Source organism: Poromitra crassiceps (assembly GCF_964638095.1).
Source record: "Poromitra crassiceps genome assembly, chromosome: 1".
NCBI lineage: Eukaryota > Metazoa > Chordata > Actinopteri > Beryciformes > Melamphaidae > Poromitra > Poromitra crassiceps.
Window position 1 is genome coordinate 82,155,398 of NC_139623.1, and position 19,366 is coordinate 82,174,763.

Sequence of the window (19,366 nt, forward strand, 5' to 3'; positions counted from 1 at the left end):
TCGTGTGGAGAAACTATGCAGCAGAGACAGAGGGGCTCAGTTGTGGGCGCGGATTGACTGCTGTTCGCAGCCAACGTCAGCTCCAGCCAGAGCAATCTATATGGCTCTGGCTGCAGCATGCATCGGTTTCTCTTTCATCACGGGGCTTTTTCCTGCTGTTTTCCTGACCTTTCTCTAATCTGGAGAGCACTGTCGCCACCTAATGAGTCCGTAAAATAGGTTATACACCTTCAATAGCTACAATATTTGTACAGGAGATGCACGAGGCTTTGATCCACGTCCCACCGTCAAAAAACGCATTTGACGCCGATCGACGTCATTGGCACTCAACTAGGGGTGTCACAATATATCGTCCCACGAAATTTCGCGATAGTAAAACGTCACGATATGTATCGTTGAGATTAAATCTCATATCGCAATTTTTTTTTTTTTTTTTTTTTTTTTTTTTTTTTTTTTAAATAGACAAAGAAACGTCTTTGTTTGTTGAAGTTCAATGTGTGGAAAGTAGTTCAGTTGAACAAGTCTCTGAAGAGACACATGAGAAGTTATACAGGAGAGAAACCATTCAATTGAGTTTCTGGCAAAACTGTTTACTTGACAGGAAAAACTGAAGATGCATAAAAAATAGACTAAGAAAAGTCTTGTTGTTTGAGTTTGAAGAAAAACTGAAGATGCATAATGAGAATTTATACTGCTGAGAAACCTTTTAGTTCAAAGTAAATCTAAGTGACGGTGTAACTCATTCTATTTCAAGATAAGCCTTATCTCCAATCTCATGTTTTTTCTAGTTGTTATTGTAATAACAATTTCCCACAACAGCATGTTTTGTATTTGTGCATTTCAAATAAAATACTACTTTTCCAGTCATATATTGTCATTATTCAAGTTTAAAAAAATATTGTTAAAATCGTATCGTATCGTATCGTTATCGTGAACCCAGTATCGTGATACGTATCGTATCGTGAACTGAGTGTATCGTGACACCCCTACACTCAACGTTACTATTTACTTTGACGCCGATCGACGTCATTGGCACTCAATGAGTTAATTGCCAAACAAAAAGCCAAAGCAGCCAGCACTGTATTTTTACGGCATTACTGTGTGTTTATTTGCATATGGGGCGGGGAAGTGAGGTCTGATGACAAGAAGCATTCATGGAGACACATTCTAATGCCAGGTGTGAACAGACGTACTTAGAGCTGGCCACTTGTGATCGGATCACCCAAGATGCATGTTAATACCAGGTTCGAACAGGGCCTCAGACTTTGAAAACCCCTGGTGCTAACTTAGGTGTTAGCATGTAGCCTACTATCACTCAACACAGTTTATACTATTGTAAGTAATTTTGGATAAAAGCATCTGCTATATGACCTAATCATTATGTAATGTACAGTATGCTAATGTGTTAGCATGTAGCCTACTATCACTCTACATAGTGTATACTATTGTAAGTCGCTTTGGATAAAGCGTAATGTAATGTATGCTAAGGTGTTAGCTAGGGCTGTCTTCTAAAAGTTGACGATTCAATCATCAGTTGAGAGACCCGTGAGTCGACGGAGATTCCTCAAGTTGAGCAGTCGTGTTTTTTTTTCTCTCCCTCCCCTCCAGTCAGTGTGGTGTGCTGTGCTCTTAAAATACTGAACACAACCTCTCAAAGTTGGCACGTGTCTTAATTATAGTTAGTTTTTCGCTGGATGTGTCATTACATTATTAATATCTTACCTGGATAAGCTCAAATTATGTTGTTTATGTTATCAGTCTGACTTGGAAGCACTCTCTGCCGGCCGAGCAGCCGCGGGCACGAGCAGTGAGATTCCCACTGTCTCCCATTGCCCAGAGAGGGGATGAGAAGAGGCTGGCATAACGTCATGTTAATGTTACTTTATTCTCGTCAGAAACCACTTCGATTTGCATGTTTAAACAGCCTACGGGGATAACTCTAAAACATTTTATTGATCTATTCACATCAGAGGAAGCCAGGATTAAACAAAACGATATCAGAAATACACAGCGCGTCCGCCCGTGTGTCTTTTCCGGGTATAGTGCCCTCCTTGCTGGGGAGGTACAGACGGAGGAATTTAGAGGTTTGTTTTGGGCAGACCATGCCCTGTGCCCGCCTACGCAGCAGTCAAGCGCCGGGATTGGCCAGGCGCCCATGCTCCGTGAGCCAATGGGATGAGTATTTATTTTGACAAGCTGTGGCTGCGCTTCCTTGACCAGTGGCATTGATTCATGACACAACGCTATGTCCCCCCCCCCCCCCCGCCCCATCTGTTTTAATGTTTAAAGGGTGAAATAAAAAATAGGCTAAGAGCCTAATTTAAAAAAGAAATATGTCCTGCCGGTCTCATTCAGACTCCATTATCCCGGCATCGAATTTCCGCAATTGACTGTTAATGTGGTCAAAATAATCATAAGATAAAAAATAAAAAAAATCGAATATTCGCATTGCACAGTCGAATCCGAGTCGACTGGCAGAATCCTGAGTGGAGGACAGCCCTAGTGTTAGCATGTAGCCTACTATCACTCAACATCGTGTATGTATGCTAAAGCGCTGCAAGCTTCTAGTGTTTGTGAGTGCAGCTCTATTGAAGGAACTTTTATTCAGCAATATTCCAATCTTTGCTAATCCAATTCTGTGTTGTTTTCCATTGCCCTCAATACAAACAAATATACTATACAGACTGGCTTAGCATGCATTCCACCCTGAGCTGTTTGCTGTGCCACATTGCCTTAATCTCCATCTACTGACCTTAAGAGCTAAAGAACCCAGTGAGAGGTGAGAGGCCAGGAGCTCAGCTCTGCCCTGCAGCTTTACTCCACACATAATTAACCATCGGCGTAATCAGCGCTCATTACAGTACCGCAGCCGCCCAAGCTCTTTATTATACTTACATAAGCCAACCTTTGCTTGTTTATATGAAGGAGAGGCAAGACAGACCATCTACGTGTGTGTGTGTGTGTGTGTGTGTGTGTGTGTGTGTGTGTGTGTGTGTGTGTGTGTGTGTGTGTGTGTGCGCGCGTGTGTGTGTGCGTGTGTGCGTGTGTGCGTGTGTGTGTGTGTGTATGCCATAAAAGAAGCTAAACCAGCATTGTTGGGTGGAACAGCAAACTTGCGTCTTGTTGTCATAGTGATTTTGGTAAACAAGATGTTTGACCATTCCATGCACATTGATGATGAATAACGAAATAATCTGTCAATCGGCACTGCGGGACTGTTCATTTTTGGGATTCCATCACATTTGAAAATAGGTTCTATTTTGATTCCCACTGTATTAAGTCATTGGGTTTTATACCTTCTCTTCTTCTCTTCCTCAGGCACTGGCTGGCCACCTACTTTGTCCTCGGGTTTGGCGTACCCTATATGACATATGACATTTACGCCATGTACCTCAGCCACTACTACCGCTTCCAGGTCAAAGGGCACGAGGAGTACAAGCGGCATTCGCTGAGGACTGTGAGCTCGTTCGTCCGCAGAGAGTTCCTGCTAGTGCTGCATCACATCGCCCTGCTCACCATCCTGCTGCCCGTCACACTGGTGAGGGGGCGGGGGGGTGAATGGTTGAGTAGCGGAGAGAGAGAGGGAGGGCTGGGTGTTGACTACAGTGAGGTAGAGATTGAGGCAGAAGAATTTGATGTCATGTTTCTCTACTTTAAACAGGGTTCCTGCGCAGGTCTGGAAATACTGGAAAAGTTTAGTAGTAGTTTGGGAATTTGAAGGGAAAACATTTCTGGAAATGTATGGAAAATGTTTTGGTTCAGGTCCGATCCACACATAATTCTAGCCTTTGTGTTATTATAGACCCAATTTGAGTCCACAGTCTTTGTTGATGTGAAGAATAATCAGATAGAGGGATGCTCTTATTACCTAGCCGCATGCCTTAGCAGTGGTTCTTTCTGAATCCAAGTACCCCCTTACTAGGGGTGCACCGATCGATCGGCAAGCAATTTGTATCGGCTGATTTTGACCTCAAATATGCGATCGGCTGATTGCCGATATTTCGGCTGATTGCCGATATTTTTATATATATAAAAAAAAAAAAAAATTTATAAAAAAAAGCCCTATCACTAATCAGGCTTTCCAACGATATAAAATACAATGCCAATTGGTATTATTAGGGGGAGAAAGGGGAGAAATAATCGACCGAAATAACGTTTCCAAACTTTTTTTGAGGAGTTTATATACGTGATCGGTGATCGGTAATCGGTGATCGGTCGATGATCGGTTGGGCAGATATTTCCCATAGGCGATCGGCAATCGGTGATCGGTGGCAAAAAACGTGATCGGTGCACCCCTAGCCTTTACCCAACTACAACGTGTTGCTTAGAAAACTGCAACAGAAAACTATAGCATGTGATGCAATGAATGAATGATAACCCACCTTTTGAAGAATATAACGTAAATTGGAAATGGAGTGAAAGAGTTGCAATTAGTGCCTCCTGAGATTTATTTTAACGTTTTATTAATTTTCATGATTTATTCCTACATTTTTCCATTTTCTCCTTTATCTCAAGTACCAAGTACAAAATCAAATCCAGTCAAGAACGTAGGGTCTGCCTGAAAAACGAAGGAATTAAAAAATTGAAACTGAAGGAGGAACCCTGCCAATCATTTCACATATTCTGATATTTGTCACTGTGAAGAAAACTTTTCATCTATACAGTAGAGAGCTGCGAGGGCCTGACATTTCGGCCTCAGCCCGCCCCGGCCCGTGACATTCAGGCCCAATCCCGGCCCGGCCCCGAGGAGTTATGAAATGAATCAGCCCCAGCCCGCCGAGAGGCCCGAAGTCAAATATCATGATATGACGACGCATCTCTCTCTCTCCCTCTCTCTCTGTGCTGTGCATGCTGCGGTGGCTGTCCAGTTTAGAGCCTAAATATGCAATATGCTGTAATTTCCTCCAGCGTAAAAGAGTGTACTCACTCGTGCCAGGACAGAGAGAGCTTATTGACAGATCGTCTGTGGAGCCAACGACCCTCTGAGCTATGAAGGTAAATAGCCTATGTCCATTGTCCAACACGTTTTCTCAATTAATTTCCCTCTTTGCGATGTGATAAAAGTTTCTCCGTGAGTTATAGTTGATTGCCTCACTGAATTATCTGCTAATACCCAATTTTAGCAGCATAATTTGATGTCTAGGCTGTGCGTAATGACATCTCCAAAAGGAATTCTATTTTGCACTGCGCTGTGCTGCACAGAGATTACGGGTGCGCTCCCAGCGCAGGGAGGTATTTGCGCGTAAGAGGTCCTTTTCAAAGCTCTTAGCGCAAAGTAATTGCGCCCTGCTGACGATAGGGTAATGCCATCTATCCCACATTTTCCCATGTTTTGGCATGTGGCAGCCAATGCCCAGTACAATTATCACAGGCATGCGCTTGTGTCCGCCCCCAATTTGCATTGCGCACGGTGTTAAACGAGCGCAAACGCTAAATTAGCGCTTTTGGGAAGATAGGGCCGTAGAGAAGAGAGAGAGAGAGAATCATCAGTAAACGATTGTTTAATTGCCAACAGCAACAACGCTCACAAACTGAAACATTATGTCACTCAAGCATATCGAAATTAAAACAGCAGACTCACCGTTTAGATTGAATGTTAGTGTCCTCACATGTCACAAATCTTCACCAACCGGCTAAATCCACAATCAGGCAAAACTTTAACTTTCCATTTGCAGACACTGCAGGAAAACAATTGTATCTTTTGCAGCTTTCCCTGCCGCATTGGGAACTTTCAAAAACTCCCTCTGCTAGCTTTTAGCTTGTCTGCTAGTTAGCATGTCCATCTCAACTTTTGCCGTAGCGCTTAGCTTGTTTATTTTTTACCGGCAGCTGGAGGACTTCCTGAAATATTTTTTTTTTAAATAAAAGCATGCTGTTGTGATGTGCTGTCTGCTGTGTAGAATTAAGCGGGAAATACAACTTTATTTATTTTACTTTTGAAACAAGCCCCAGCCTGAGCCCGAGCCCCATCTATGGATTAAAAATTAAAAATTAAAAGCCCGAACCCGTCCTGAATTAGCCAGGCCCGAGGGGCCTGTTCGGGTACCCTCGGGCTTGCCTCGACTATACAGTGATATGACCTAGTTAGCAGGGGCAAGAGGTAAATCATATTGAACACTGGACCAAATCTTCAAAACAAATCACCCCTATTTAAAGTTAAACCAATTATAAAGATCAAAACTGCATGAAAGGAACCATTATGATTAGGGTTAGACTGGCATGAGTTTCCAATAACAATATAGCAATATGTTCGGATTGAAGCTGCTGATAGCTGATATTTTGGGCCACTATTAAATTTGACCCTTTTCATGCAAACAATTAAAGAAATATACAAGTATCATGGTATATGGTATTTCATGGTATTAATCCCGCACCTTTAATTAAACGTACTATGGCCTAGGGGTTTCTACTATCTATTGTGTCTGTTGTGTTTCATTTTATACATTATGCCATATTAAATAAACATAATTTATGTTGTTACTGCAGTCAAACAGTCGCTATCTCTGTCTGGCTCAGACAAGTTGCTGAGGTTTAGCGGCTCATTTGTTAAACAGCCATTGAGAGCCATTTGAATACTCTGCTTTTTAACATACATCCAGGTCCCACCTACATTAGGTCTGGACTGCGCTGCGCTGCACGGAGATTACGGGTGCGCTCCCAGCGCAGGGAGGTATTTGCGCGTAAGAGGTCCTTTTCAAAGCTCTTAGCGCAAAGTAATTGCGCACTGTGCCGTTGTCACTCCGATGCCACATGATGGGGCATGGGCAGTTGCCATGCGTCCGTTGTTAACCTACACCTCTCAGGGTCGCTCTGAGGAGTGCTCCCTGCAGCAAGGGCGGTTGAAGTTGGCAATAGTGAGAGCTTGAGTTCGAAACGAAGTAAAACGTTAGGGTTGTGCTACAACCCAGGTTTTACGAGTGAGAATGAGAGCTCTCACTACCCAGCCTTGCTGCGTCGATTGCACAGTCGGCTGGATGAGTTGGAGTGAGGAGCATGAGAGCTGGGCGGACGTGACGCAATCACAGCGATTGCTAGTGGGTGCCGCACCATTCTCATGCATACCATGCCACCTACTGGTGGATGGTTGGTTTTATAAAAAAGGTCATTTTTGGAGTAAAAATGAGTTCATCCAGTGGCGCTGCTGTGGCAGCGATATGGCAATAGTGAGCGCTCTCGTTCTCACTCGTAAAACCTGGGTTGTAGCACAACCCTAACGTTTTTTACTGTCTATTCTTTGTAAATTAATACAATGCATAGCTACTCTATTACAAAAACACACAATGAAGCATTGCTTAATTTAACCACACACAAATCATGCCAAGTCATTACAATAGCAGATGTACAGGTAACTAAAAACTAACATTATCAACAACATTCATAATGTGTGTGTGAACTCACCTCTGATCTTAAACATCACAGATTGGATGTGTTTTTGCAGCCTGGAAACCAGTCTTCCTCAGCAAAAAATAAAAAATAAATCTTTAGTGCCCTCACTTTGGTAATAACATAGGCCTAGAGCCCCTATGTTGCGCAGGTCAGCCCCTTCTCTCCCTCCATATGCATAGGCTACTCCTGATTGGTCTATCCTCTCATGCTACAAACGGACACCCCGTCATACAAACGGACACCCATGCTACATATAGAAGCAGCTACACCGCTTAAAAACATATTGATTAGCTGTGGTCAGAGAGGAACCTCCATCATATCAGAGGTGGACCACACTGACTAGCCAGAATGCTGTTTGATCAAATCCCACAGTGAAGCACTTTACTCATTTACTGAGTGACTAAGTGATTCCTGCGAGGAAATGGTCCAATCACTTCAAAGGAATAACAAGTGTACAAGCATCAAGGGAGTGAAATGGCATCAAAAGCTCAGTAAGCTAGTAAGCAATCTATCACCCAGCCGTGTTTGTTATGAAAATGACTTTCTGCTGATTCATTTCTTTGAGAAATTAGCAGCAAATGACCCCGCATTGTTTACCTGTACGTCCATGAATTGTACGCGTCTGTGCAGGGGCAGATCCAATAAGAATGGATAGGAAGGAAGACTGGAAGGTGCAGGTTGCATGGTGGTGAGATACCATTGGAAGTGGAAGGTCAAGAGTTAAACTGCAAGCTAGTAGGGACAGATCTGAATCCACTGGAGAGCATCAAATCTCAGAAAAGATTTGAATACAGCTCTATGGAATTCAATTTGGGAAGCGAGGGCGAATGGGGAAGAGCGCAACAAATGATTCTGCTCTTTGATTGTGAGGGACTGACACCAAAACCGGTAATTAGCCTTGATCCATGTCTCAAACTATGCCGTGTTGAGTCCTTGAATCTGAATGAATTGGGCCTAAAGAAAAAGTAATTGAAAAGCCCTTGATTTTGATGTTTAAGAAGGTGGGGACGAAAGGAGAAGTGGGGACCGCACTCGAATGCAACAAATAGCTTTAATGTTCTTTGGCACAGTTTTCGGCCGTCCGGCCATCATCAGTGTGCTTGCTGAAATGGTGTACAAACAGGCCTTGAATAGGCAGTGAGGCAACATGAATGATCAGGTGGTAAACCTTGACAGGTGACAATCATCAGTCATCAGCACCTAATTAGGTGATTGGGAGTCAAGCTCCAGCTTGTTCAGCATATACACATGTCTATGTCACAGAAAACATTATCATTATGTTCACAATTCACATTAAAACAATAACCTGCTTATGCAAATCAATTATAACCCACTGAGGGCATCAGGTTGTTTAGACCGTTCATAAATCAGTGTAGGCTAATCATTGACAAAATAAATTGTTTACAAACAATAGACAAGACAAGAGGGTGAGTACATATGCCCCCTACAGGAAAGGAGTCATGTTAAGTTCTTCATTCATTCCTGTGGGGAACATGGAATCAAGCCTGTGAATCCATAAGCATCTCCCGCTGCAGTAATAATTGCTCGTGGTTGCCACCTCTTCTGTTGAGCCATACCCTTTCTAAGCCAATGCATTTGAGATCACTATTTTTATGATCCATTTCAGCGAAATGTTGTGCCACGGGAGAGTTTATATCAACCCGTACAATGTTGCTTCTGTGTTCATTAAGTCTCACTTTCAATTTGCGGGATGTTTGTGAGAAGGTGGGGACCCCTACATGTACCATACCATGCTTTTCATATAGCATCACCGGGTTATAGCAGGCCAGGTGCAATGGAAACCTGGCCCTTTGTTTGGCCTGGCAGTCAATGGCAATATGAGATCACCTTACCCTACATTATTCAGCTCCAGCTGCAGTTGTCTTGCTCTCCTTCCCTAAACTTGTCCCCAGCCCTCTCTCTCTCTCTCTCACTTCTCGTTCCCTCGCTCGTCAGCTTGGTGTCACTCTTCCTTGCATAGGGAACACATGATCTGGTATAGTCACCCAGCAAGTGTTTGATGGACAGCAGTATGCAGTGGGTGGCTCCTCCAACCCTTAGGTTTACATGACGTGCTGCCAGTGAAGTGTGTGCAAGTACAGTACATTTTTCACTAGGCTATAGTATGACTTTATGGCAGGGTAAAAGTAGCTGATTGCATCTCAAAATGTACAACTTGGCTGTATCACCACCAGAATGCATTGGACATGGTTGATTTCTGTGCTGATGTTAAAGTTGTATTGCATAACTTTTAAATGAACGTCTGTCACATTCAAGCCATTGCCAAATGAGTTCCCACAATGCCCACAACAGTAGGACCGGAGTTTTCATCCGGTGTCATCAGGCGACGTTCCCACGTTGACCTGGAGCGTGCGCACCAGAGACTTCCGCCTGCCTAGCCGGCTAATATTAGTTAGCCTTCTGCTAAGTTCAATAGGGAAAAATTAGGGATGCTCTGATCGATCGGCCAGTGATCGGAAACCGGCCAATTTTCAGCCTAAATATGAGATTGGAGAATTCCAATTTATGCTTTTTATGTAAAACCGTATGCCCTTTTCAGCAGAGTTGGTTGCATAAACAGCTGAAACATATCGGCGATGTCATTACAAAATGTGTGAGACAGACAATACATGTGATCTGTAATGTATGGCAGGATAAATATTAGGGCTGTGGCGATTCACTTATCTCCCGATTCGATACTATCACGATTCTTGGGTGCCGATTCAATTTATATTGCGATTCTTAAGTATTGCGATTCTACGATTATTGCGATTCGATATTACGATTTATTGCGATTTTTGTTTATTTTTTTCTTTTCTTTTTTCAGTTTGTTTGCTTTTTTACACTAGATTAGAACATGGGAAAAGTTGAATCATACACTAGAGACTGTATACCGTATTATATATCATGAGTAGGGCTGGGCGATATAGTTAAAAACAGGGGCGGACTGGGATCATAATTCAGGCCGGGCATTAGATACCAAGCAGGCTAGGCTGATATGGGCTGACGCGCGTGAAATTTGGGCCGTTTGAAGCGCAATTTGGGCCGTTTGAAGCCAGATTTGGGCCGTTTGAAGTCCAATTTTACAATGAGATGCACCCACTTTAACCCTGAAGTGTAATTATTACTAGACTAACTAATAAAGTAATAAAACCACTAGTAAACCAGTAGGCGGCACCTGGCCTGCTGTTCAGTGAGTGGCCTGACTGCAAGCACCCAAAAAAACATTAAAAATCGCGATACTTAGGTGAATCGATTTTTTCCCCCACCCCTAATAAATATGTGGGAGAACTAGCCATCCTTGCAGCTCTTTGTCAGGAGACAGCTGTGCACGAGAGGACCGCAGCTTGTCATAGCTTCACATTGTTTACTTGAGTTCCACGCTGAGTGTGGTGGCGAGTGTCAGACCCTGTTCATTGAAGCTAGCTGATGTTAGCTCTTAATGCAGTTAGCTTGCTAGCATTAGCCACGAAACAGCTGCCTCGAGGCAGCGGCTACTGGCAAGAGTGAACTCATGATAACACTGTGCTGTCCGTAACTTTTTAAGGCGATGAGCTAACGTTAGCATTAAAACACGGCTAGCTTCACATCAACATGAGATATCTACTGTGTCTGTTGTGTTTCAGGACAAGGGTCATGTGGTGAGCTCGCTCAGCCCGCTAGCTAGACAGCCGTGTTTGTTTTGCTAGTCTGTCTTATCATGGTTATAACAGAGTGCGACACACCAAACAATGTAAACAACAGTTCTGGAAGTAAAACGTTCGCTAGTTTCATTGATTGAACCTTTAACTAGCAAGACTGAAAAGGATACAAGACTGAAAAGGATACAAGTTACATCTTCAGAGGGTGTCTCTATTTAACAACACTGGCAACAGATAGAGAAGTGTGCTCCTGTCATCTGACTAAATCATGTTGCACGCACATGGGTTTTTGTTTACATATGATCACGTAAATAGAGGTAGAAAAAATAAAACGTTGATACTTTTTAACCAGGACTTTGATGGTTGAAATGCATGTAAAATGGAAACTGTTAGACTTAATACTGCTATACCAGCCGCTATAAAAAAAAAAATAAAAAAAGGGCATGACGATCGGTATCGGGCAGATATTTCTCATAGACGATTGGCGATCTGTATCAAAAAAATGTGATCGGTGCATCCCTAGGATAAATAATTCAGTTGTGCGGGCACTTCCTGAATGGATCAAATTCTGATGTGAAATGAGTCATTATGCGGAGATTGTGTGACGCTCAAAACAATTTCTCCACTGTTTTCCAGCCCTGACGGAATAGGTTACGGCTAGCCTATGACAAATGGTGCATTCATGCGTCTGCTCAGATTGTCCATGGACATGGACGCTACAAAGAAGGTGTGTTGTATTGTATTAGTCAGACTCAGAATGTTAGGTAAACGTAATTTAGGTAAACATTATTTTTTATACATACACACGCATATACACTTACAACACTTAAGAGAAAGGGCTACACTGTGAGCAGGTTGAAAACATGTTGTATGGCATCTAACAGCCATTTAACATTTAATGGAGCACTTTATAATCCCCCACACACAGACTAACATGTAACCCCCCACCCCTCCCACGCATGCACACACACGCACACATACCCACATACATACAGGAATTAAATGGGAATACCAAAAAACTAACCAAAAAAGGAAGGTGAGTTACACCTGCTGCTCGGCTGGAAGCCTCTGAAGGCTATTTACATATGAAAGAAAGGGTTCCCATCTATCAGTACATTTTCCAACAGCACCTTTTAGTGAGAACTCAATTTTTTCTAGTTTAAGGAAACTCATCATGTCCTCTAACCATGAAGCTGCTGATGGGGGACCGGGTGATTTCCAAGCTAGTAAGATTCTCCTTCGTGCGAGGAGGGAGGAAAAGGCAATTATGTCTAGGTGTTTGGTGTGCAAATTTAAAGTAATACCAGGAACGCCAAAAATAGCAATCAGGGGACACGGCTGCAGCTCGATTCCTAAGATGTCAGATAGGGTTTTAAAGAATATGTCCCAAAATGAACATAAATTGGGACAGAAATAGAACATATGACTAAGGTTGGCAGGGGCGTGGCTACATCGGTCACATCTGTTATCTACATTGGGATAGATTTCTGACAGTCTGCCTTTAGAATAATGGAGCCTGTGCAGCACCTTGAATTGTATGAGACCCAGCCGAGCACATGATGTTGTAGAACTAACCCTATCAACTGCTCCAGCCCACCAATCATCAGAGAGCTCAATACCCATTTCCTCCTCCCAGGCTGATTTAGCTTTCACAACATAAAAGACATAATGGAGGAGTAAATCTGAGATATACAGCATGATCTCTGATCGAGTGAAAGATTAAGTAATTCCTCCCAAGGAAGCAGAGTTGGTAAAGAAGGGAAAGAGCGGAACTGAGAGGTTACACAGTGACGTATCTGAACAACACAGTCTCACAGAAAATTGTATAATACAAACGTTTTGGACCAACGTTGCTATTTTACAATTTTGGCTAGAAAATTGTAAAATAGTAACGTTCTGAGATTTTAGGGTTAGGATTAGAGTAGGGGGAGGGGTTAGAAACAGAAAATCTCCGTAAAACACGCCCAAACCACGCCCACCGCTGTAGACACATACGTTACCATTTTACAATTTCTTAGCCGAAATTGTAAAATAGCAACGTTTGTCCACAAACGTTGCTATTTTACAATTTTTTTGGAGATCGGGTTGATCTGAAAGTTTCTGAAGAGATGTGAACGTGGCAAGTCACATTTACTTGAAAGTAGGGGTGCCACAATATATCGTCCCACGCAATTTCGCGATAGTAAAACGTCACGATATGTATCGTTGAGATGAAATCTCATATCGCAAAAAAAAAAAAAAATCTTTTTTTTTTCTTCAAAAAATAGACTAAGAAACGTCTTTGTTTGTTGAAGTTCAATGTGTGGAAAGTAGTTCAGTTGAACAAGTCTCTGAAGAGACACATGAGAAGTTATACAGGAGAGAAACCATTCAATTGAGTTTCTGGCAAAACTGTTTACTTGACAGGAAAAACTGAAGATGCATAAAAAATAGATTAAGAAAAGTCTTGTTGTTTGAGTTTGAAGAAAAACTGAAGATGCATAATGAGAATTTATACTGCTGAGAAACCTTTTAGTTCAAAGTAAATCTAAGTGACGGTGTAACTAATTCTATTTCAAGATAAGCCTTATCTCCAATCTCATGTTTTTTCTAGTTGTTATTGTAATAACAATTTCCCACAACAGCATGTTTTGTATTTGTGCATTTCAAATAAAATACTACTTTTCCAGTCATATATTGTCATTATTCAAGTTTAAAAAATATTGTTAAAATCGTATCGTATCGTATCGTTATCGTGAACCCAGTATCGTGATACGTATCGTATCGTGAACGGAGTGTATCGTGACACCCCTACTTGAAAGGGAGAGAAAAGTAGGAAATATGTTATCCTGATATAAATCACAAAAGGAGATGATTCCTTTGGATTTCCATAAAGAAAAGGGAGAGTCTTAAGAAGCGGGAAATAGATGGTTAGAGGTTATAGGACCTAAAGTTGAAGCAGAAGAGAAATTGAAATGACGTCGGAATTGATACCAAATTTTAAGAGAGGACAGGACAACTGGGTTTTTTGTATAATGAGAGAGAGAAATTGGATAGGAGGAACATAAAAGGGCAGAAAGAGATGTAGATGAAGCGCATGATTTGGCCTCAATTGAGCACCAGGGCATGTTAGCTGAATGCAACCAAAATAATAACTTATGAGAATTAGCTGCCCAATAGTAATATAAAAGGTTTGGAAGCGCAAGGCCATCAGCCAATTTACACTCCTGTAGAGCAGAAGAACTACTCATTCTCAGATGTTTACCAGACCAGATAAAAGTAGAAATCAACTTATTTAAAGACTGAAAAAATGACTTTGGTAGAAACAATGGGATTGATTGGAATAGGTACAAAAGCTTTGGTAAAATGGTCATTTTGATAGTGTTTCTTCTGCCGGTTAAGGTCAGAGGCAAACTGTTCCATCTCTGAAAGTCAGATTTGGTTTGAGACATTAGGGTGGTGAAATGAGCAGATAGCAGCGCAGAAAATGACCGAGTGATGTTTACTGCAGGATATTTCAACCCTGATTGAGAAAGGTGAAAAGGCGTGTCTGACTGCTGCAGTTGTAGAGCTGATGAGTTAGTCGGACTCGGAATGTTTACACAACACGTTTATACCCGTTTCCAGTTTTTGCGTGACAACGAAGAGCAAAAGAAATGGTTGGGTATTCATTTCCAGACACCACACAAATGTTGCGCACATACTGTCATTGCCAGAAGCGCCAGAAGGGGGAGACAAAGGTTCTGCACTACAAAAGTTTCATACCCGAACTTTAACTGTGGACTGATAATTGTATCACTGACGCGATTGATTTTGTGTCAGTTGTTGGCTAGCTATCCATAGTATCTGGTCAGTTAACCATCTTGTGAACACATCTGATTAGTAGACTGGCTAACACTAATAGAACAATACTTATATTAGTACTGAATGCATCTACACCCACATCACAACAATTTTTCTCGGGTATCTCTTTCCCTAGCCCTGTTTGTTATATTCATTATTCTCCATTGGACCTCCACGCTGGCAGCAGACATGGTTGGTAGAACATTGGTGACACAACTGCAAAGCCTCTATAGCAGGGGTCTCCAACCTTTTTGAGACTGAGAGCTGAAGAGTAGTTAGTAATATGGAGGGTTACTTATTTGATAATTATTGTTTATAATTACTGTTAATGATTCCTTACAATCATTATTAATGTTTAACCAAGTGATCATAGGAAAACAGATATAGCCTATATATTTAAACATGCAATTTTAATTATTTCTGTTCATCTCAACAGTGCATCTGTTTTAGATTGAAATAATTTGGACATGGCATAGCCCCCCCCCCCCCCCCCCCAACAAACACTTCACTCTCACTGGCCCTGCTCTCATCAACCCTGAATTTCAGTGAATACGCTCTGATAAACCCACAAAATGGCAGACAATGGGAAGCTTGGCATTACTATTCACACTGCACTTTAATCAGGGTATAACTTGACACTGCAACTCTGATTGAGTCTTCTAGATTTTCCACTGTGTTTGTTTTGAATGAAATTCATATCAAATTCATATCAGAAAAGGGTGATTCACGCAGATAGGTTGAACCAAAAAGACAGGAAACTTCATAGCTGTTGTACAGACACCTTTATGTTGCCAAGCAACCAAAGACAATAAATAACTTCACACATTTGTCATTATCTGACATAATGGATTACCATTGCAGTAAAACTATCGTAGTAGCTTTACTTCTTGATCTACATGTGGAGCAGGCTGTACGTGACATGCGTACATGACTTGTGGCACTCCAAAAAGTTGAGATGTTTTAATCTCAGTGTGCCATGGTTGTGGTCAGAAGAAAAGGTGTATCGAAATGTGTGTGTGTGTGTCGCGATCGTTTGCGTGCATCTGCCTCGTGCCTCCATTTAAATTAATGGATTCAAGTGCGCAAAAGATATAGCATGTGAATGGTATGGCACCATAGGGAAAACAATGTTTTGGTGGTGATGCGTTTCTAGTGACTTTTCTGTATGTGATCGCCCCCTTAGTCTATTTTTAGACCATGCTCTACCGGTGACTCGTGCTATTTTTAGAACGTGCCCTGTGGGCAACTCATTGGCTCCCTGTGGGCGACCAGGTGCTCGCAGGCACCGTGTTGGCTACCCCTGGTCTATACTTTACTTTATGTCATTTAGCAGCATCTATAGTGTATGAGTGTTTCAGGAGTGTTTGTGAGAGTATTTCATTACATTTGAATTGAAGTATTACATGTATTTTAAGAGCTAGGTCAAATCTGTGCATGTGCAAGGTAACATTTGAATTGCGTTCCATACGGCACTTTATTAGACATGGGGAACCTAGGCATAGACATAGTATGAAGGTAACAGACACACACACGGCAGTTAGGGGGTGGGATGAGGTAGCCAGGTAGTTAGTTTAGGCCTGCGTGGTGTAAAGTTCCCCTCTGTGGTCTCATCCATTCTTCCATGGGCAGATGGCAAGGCCATGTCTGGAGCCGCTCATGGTTTATTCACCATCAGCACACAGCAAAGCAGCCTGCCTGCCAGACAGTGCCTGTCTTTTGTCTGGAGTACGCTTTGTCCATCTAGACTGACTCACCTCATCTAGGATGGCCTCTTTCACCACACAGTATTGTGCTGTGTGCTCAATATTTGAAGGGTTTGTTCATTACTTAGGTACAGGGCATCACTTCTCTCTGCTGTCCCCTCCCTCCCTTTGTACCATCTTACAGTTGAGTTGGTGGGGCTGCTCGATAAATCGATTTTGAATCGTAATCGAATTAATTAGTTAGGACGATGTTAAAAAAATGAAAATCCTAAAATCGTTTTTTTTTAACTAGGGTAGGCTAATTATGTGACGGCTGGTGGGGCGGCTCTCTGTCATGTATGCGTGGGGTAGCAGCATACATGACACTACTCGTCTTTTGTCCCCGCTGTAAAGTCTCTCTGGGAGGCTGTGACTACTGCTGGCTACTAAAGCCGGCAGGAATGAACTTATTTCAACCCCTCCAAAAAGCAGTGTGTGAGCACTGAACAGCGTGTTCCACTGCGGGGCGGGCTGTGCAAGATAACGATTACCACAACACACGCGCGCGCGCGCACGAACAAAGACGTTATCACTGGACGCTGAAATGTTGCCTTTAGTTCACATAACAACACGTGAGGCCACCGAGTAAGTTAGGACTCACCTCCAAAAGCGCAAATCCACCAGTGTCAAGTGACTGCAGGTTACTGTAGCAAGCAACAGCCAGGAAGTTATGCATAGCAAGTTAGGCTAAAACAGGAAGTTGGGTTGTTCTGCCTTCAGAGTAAAAGCGTAATTTGTCACTTATGAAAAAAAGAGCTCTGCAAGGCAACAAATGTTTAGAGAAGTACAATAGTATTAAAAAAAATCGAAATCGAAAATCGAGTTTTGAGAGAAAAAATCGTCAATTTAATTTTTAGGCAAAATCGAACAGCCCTATGTGTTGGTGTCAGGCCCTTGCCTCCATTGTTGTATCATTGTTTAGAAATGGTGCATAGATGGTAGAGTCCCTGCCTAGTACCAACACAAGGGGTCGCAGGTTCAAGCCCATGTGTTACCTCGCCGGGCTTGGTCGGGCATCCATACAGGCACAATTGGCCCTGTCTGTGAGTGGGATGCTGGATTAGGGGTATGTGTGTGGGGGGGGGGGGGGGAGCAACGACCCGCACAGCAGTCGGAATAAGTACAATTGGGGAGAAGGGGGGGATCTGGGGGAGGATTTTGCATGGAGGAATGTTTGCTTATTTGATATTCATATTCGATATTGGCCTTTATATTGACAAATCAGTGTCGTCCACTTCCAATATGATGCAGTGTAGTGTGAGCTTCACGCCGGTCTGGAATCTGGATCACCTGCAATGAAACCTGCCTCACATTGGAGAGGGAGAGAGAGACTAAAGCATGGTGCTGGCATGGAGAGGGAGAGAGAGACTAAAGCATGGTGCTGGCATGGAGAGGTAGAGAGAGACTAAAGCATGGTGCTGACATGGAGAGGTAGAGAGAGACTAAAGCATGGTGCTGGCATGGAGAGGTAGAGAGAGACTAAAGCATGGTGCTGGCATGGAGAGAGGGAGAGAGAGACTAAAGCATGGTGCTGGCATGGAGAGAGAGAGAGAGAGACTAAAGCATGGTGCTGGCATGGAGAGGGAGAGAGAGACTAAAGCATGGTGCTGCCATGGAGAGGAGAGAGAGACTAAAGCATGGTGCTGGCATGGAGAGAGAGAGAGACTAAAGCATGGTGCTGGCATGGAGAGAGAGAGAGACTAAAGCATGGTGCTGGCATGGAGAGGGAGAGAGAGACTAAAGCATGGTGCTGCCATGGAGAGAGAGAGAGAGAGACTAAAGTATGGTGCTGGCATGGAGAGGGAGAGAGAGACTAAAGTATGGTGCTGGCATGGAGAGGGAGAGAGAGACTAAAGTATGGTGCTGACATGGAGAGGGAGAGAGAGACTAAAGCATGGTGCTGCCATGGAGAGAGAGAGAGAGAGACTAAAGCATGGTGCTGGCATGGACAGGGAGAGAGAGACTAAAGCATGGTGCTGCCATGGAGAGAGAGAGAGAGAGACTAAAGCATGGTGCTGGCATGGAGAGAGGGAGAGAGAGACTAAAGTATGGTGCTGACATGGAGAGGGAGAGAGAGACTAAAGTATGGTGCTGGCATGGAGAGAGGGAGAGAGACACTAAAGTATGGTGCTGGCATGGAGAGGGAGAGAGAGACTAAAGCATGGTGCTGACATGGAGAGGGAGAGAGAGACTAAAGTATGGTGCTGGCATGGAGAGAGGGAGAGAGAGACTAAAGTATGGTGCTGGCATGGAGAGAGAGAGAGAGAGACTAAAGCATGGTGCTGGCATGGAGAGGGAGAGAGAGACTAAAGCATGGTGCTGGCATGGAGAGAGAGAGAGAGACTAAAGTATGGTGCTGACATGGAGAGGGAGAGAGAGACTAAAGTATGGTGCTGGCATGGAGAGAGGGAGAGAGAGACTAAAGTATGGTGCTGGCATGGAGAGGGAGAGAGAGACTAAAGCATGGTGCTGGCATGGAGAGAGAGAGAGACTAAAGCATGGTGCTGGCATGGAGAGAGAGAGAGACTAAAGCATGGTGCTGGCATGGAGAGAGAGAGAGACTAAAGCATGGTGCTGGCATGGAGAGGGAGAGAGAGACTAAAGCATGGTGCTGGCATGGAGAGAGGGAGAGAGAGACTAAAGTATGGTGCTGGCATGGAGAGGGAGAGAGAGACTAAAGCATGGTGCTGACATGGAGAGGGAGAGAGAGACTAAAGCATGTCCACACAGATATAATTTAGGCAGTGCTGTGTGTACAGCTGAATTAATGAGACA

General features: G+C 43.1%; 1 protein-coding gene across 1 annotated transcript in view; it reads left to right on the top strand.

Annotated features, from left to right (window-relative positions):
- The window catches only part of tlcd3a (TLC domain containing 3A), a gene marked incomplete at both ends in the record, with an annotated part of 106,931 nt that overhangs the window by 78,281 nt on the left and 9,284 nt on the right, over positions 1-19,366 (top strand). Inside the window, one exon of the mRNA XM_083659277.1 lies at positions 3,319-3,538. Coding sequence (XP_083515403.1) covers positions 3,319-3,538 — 220 coding nt within the window. The remainder of the gene's footprint in view (positions 1-3,318; positions 3,539-19,366) is intronic.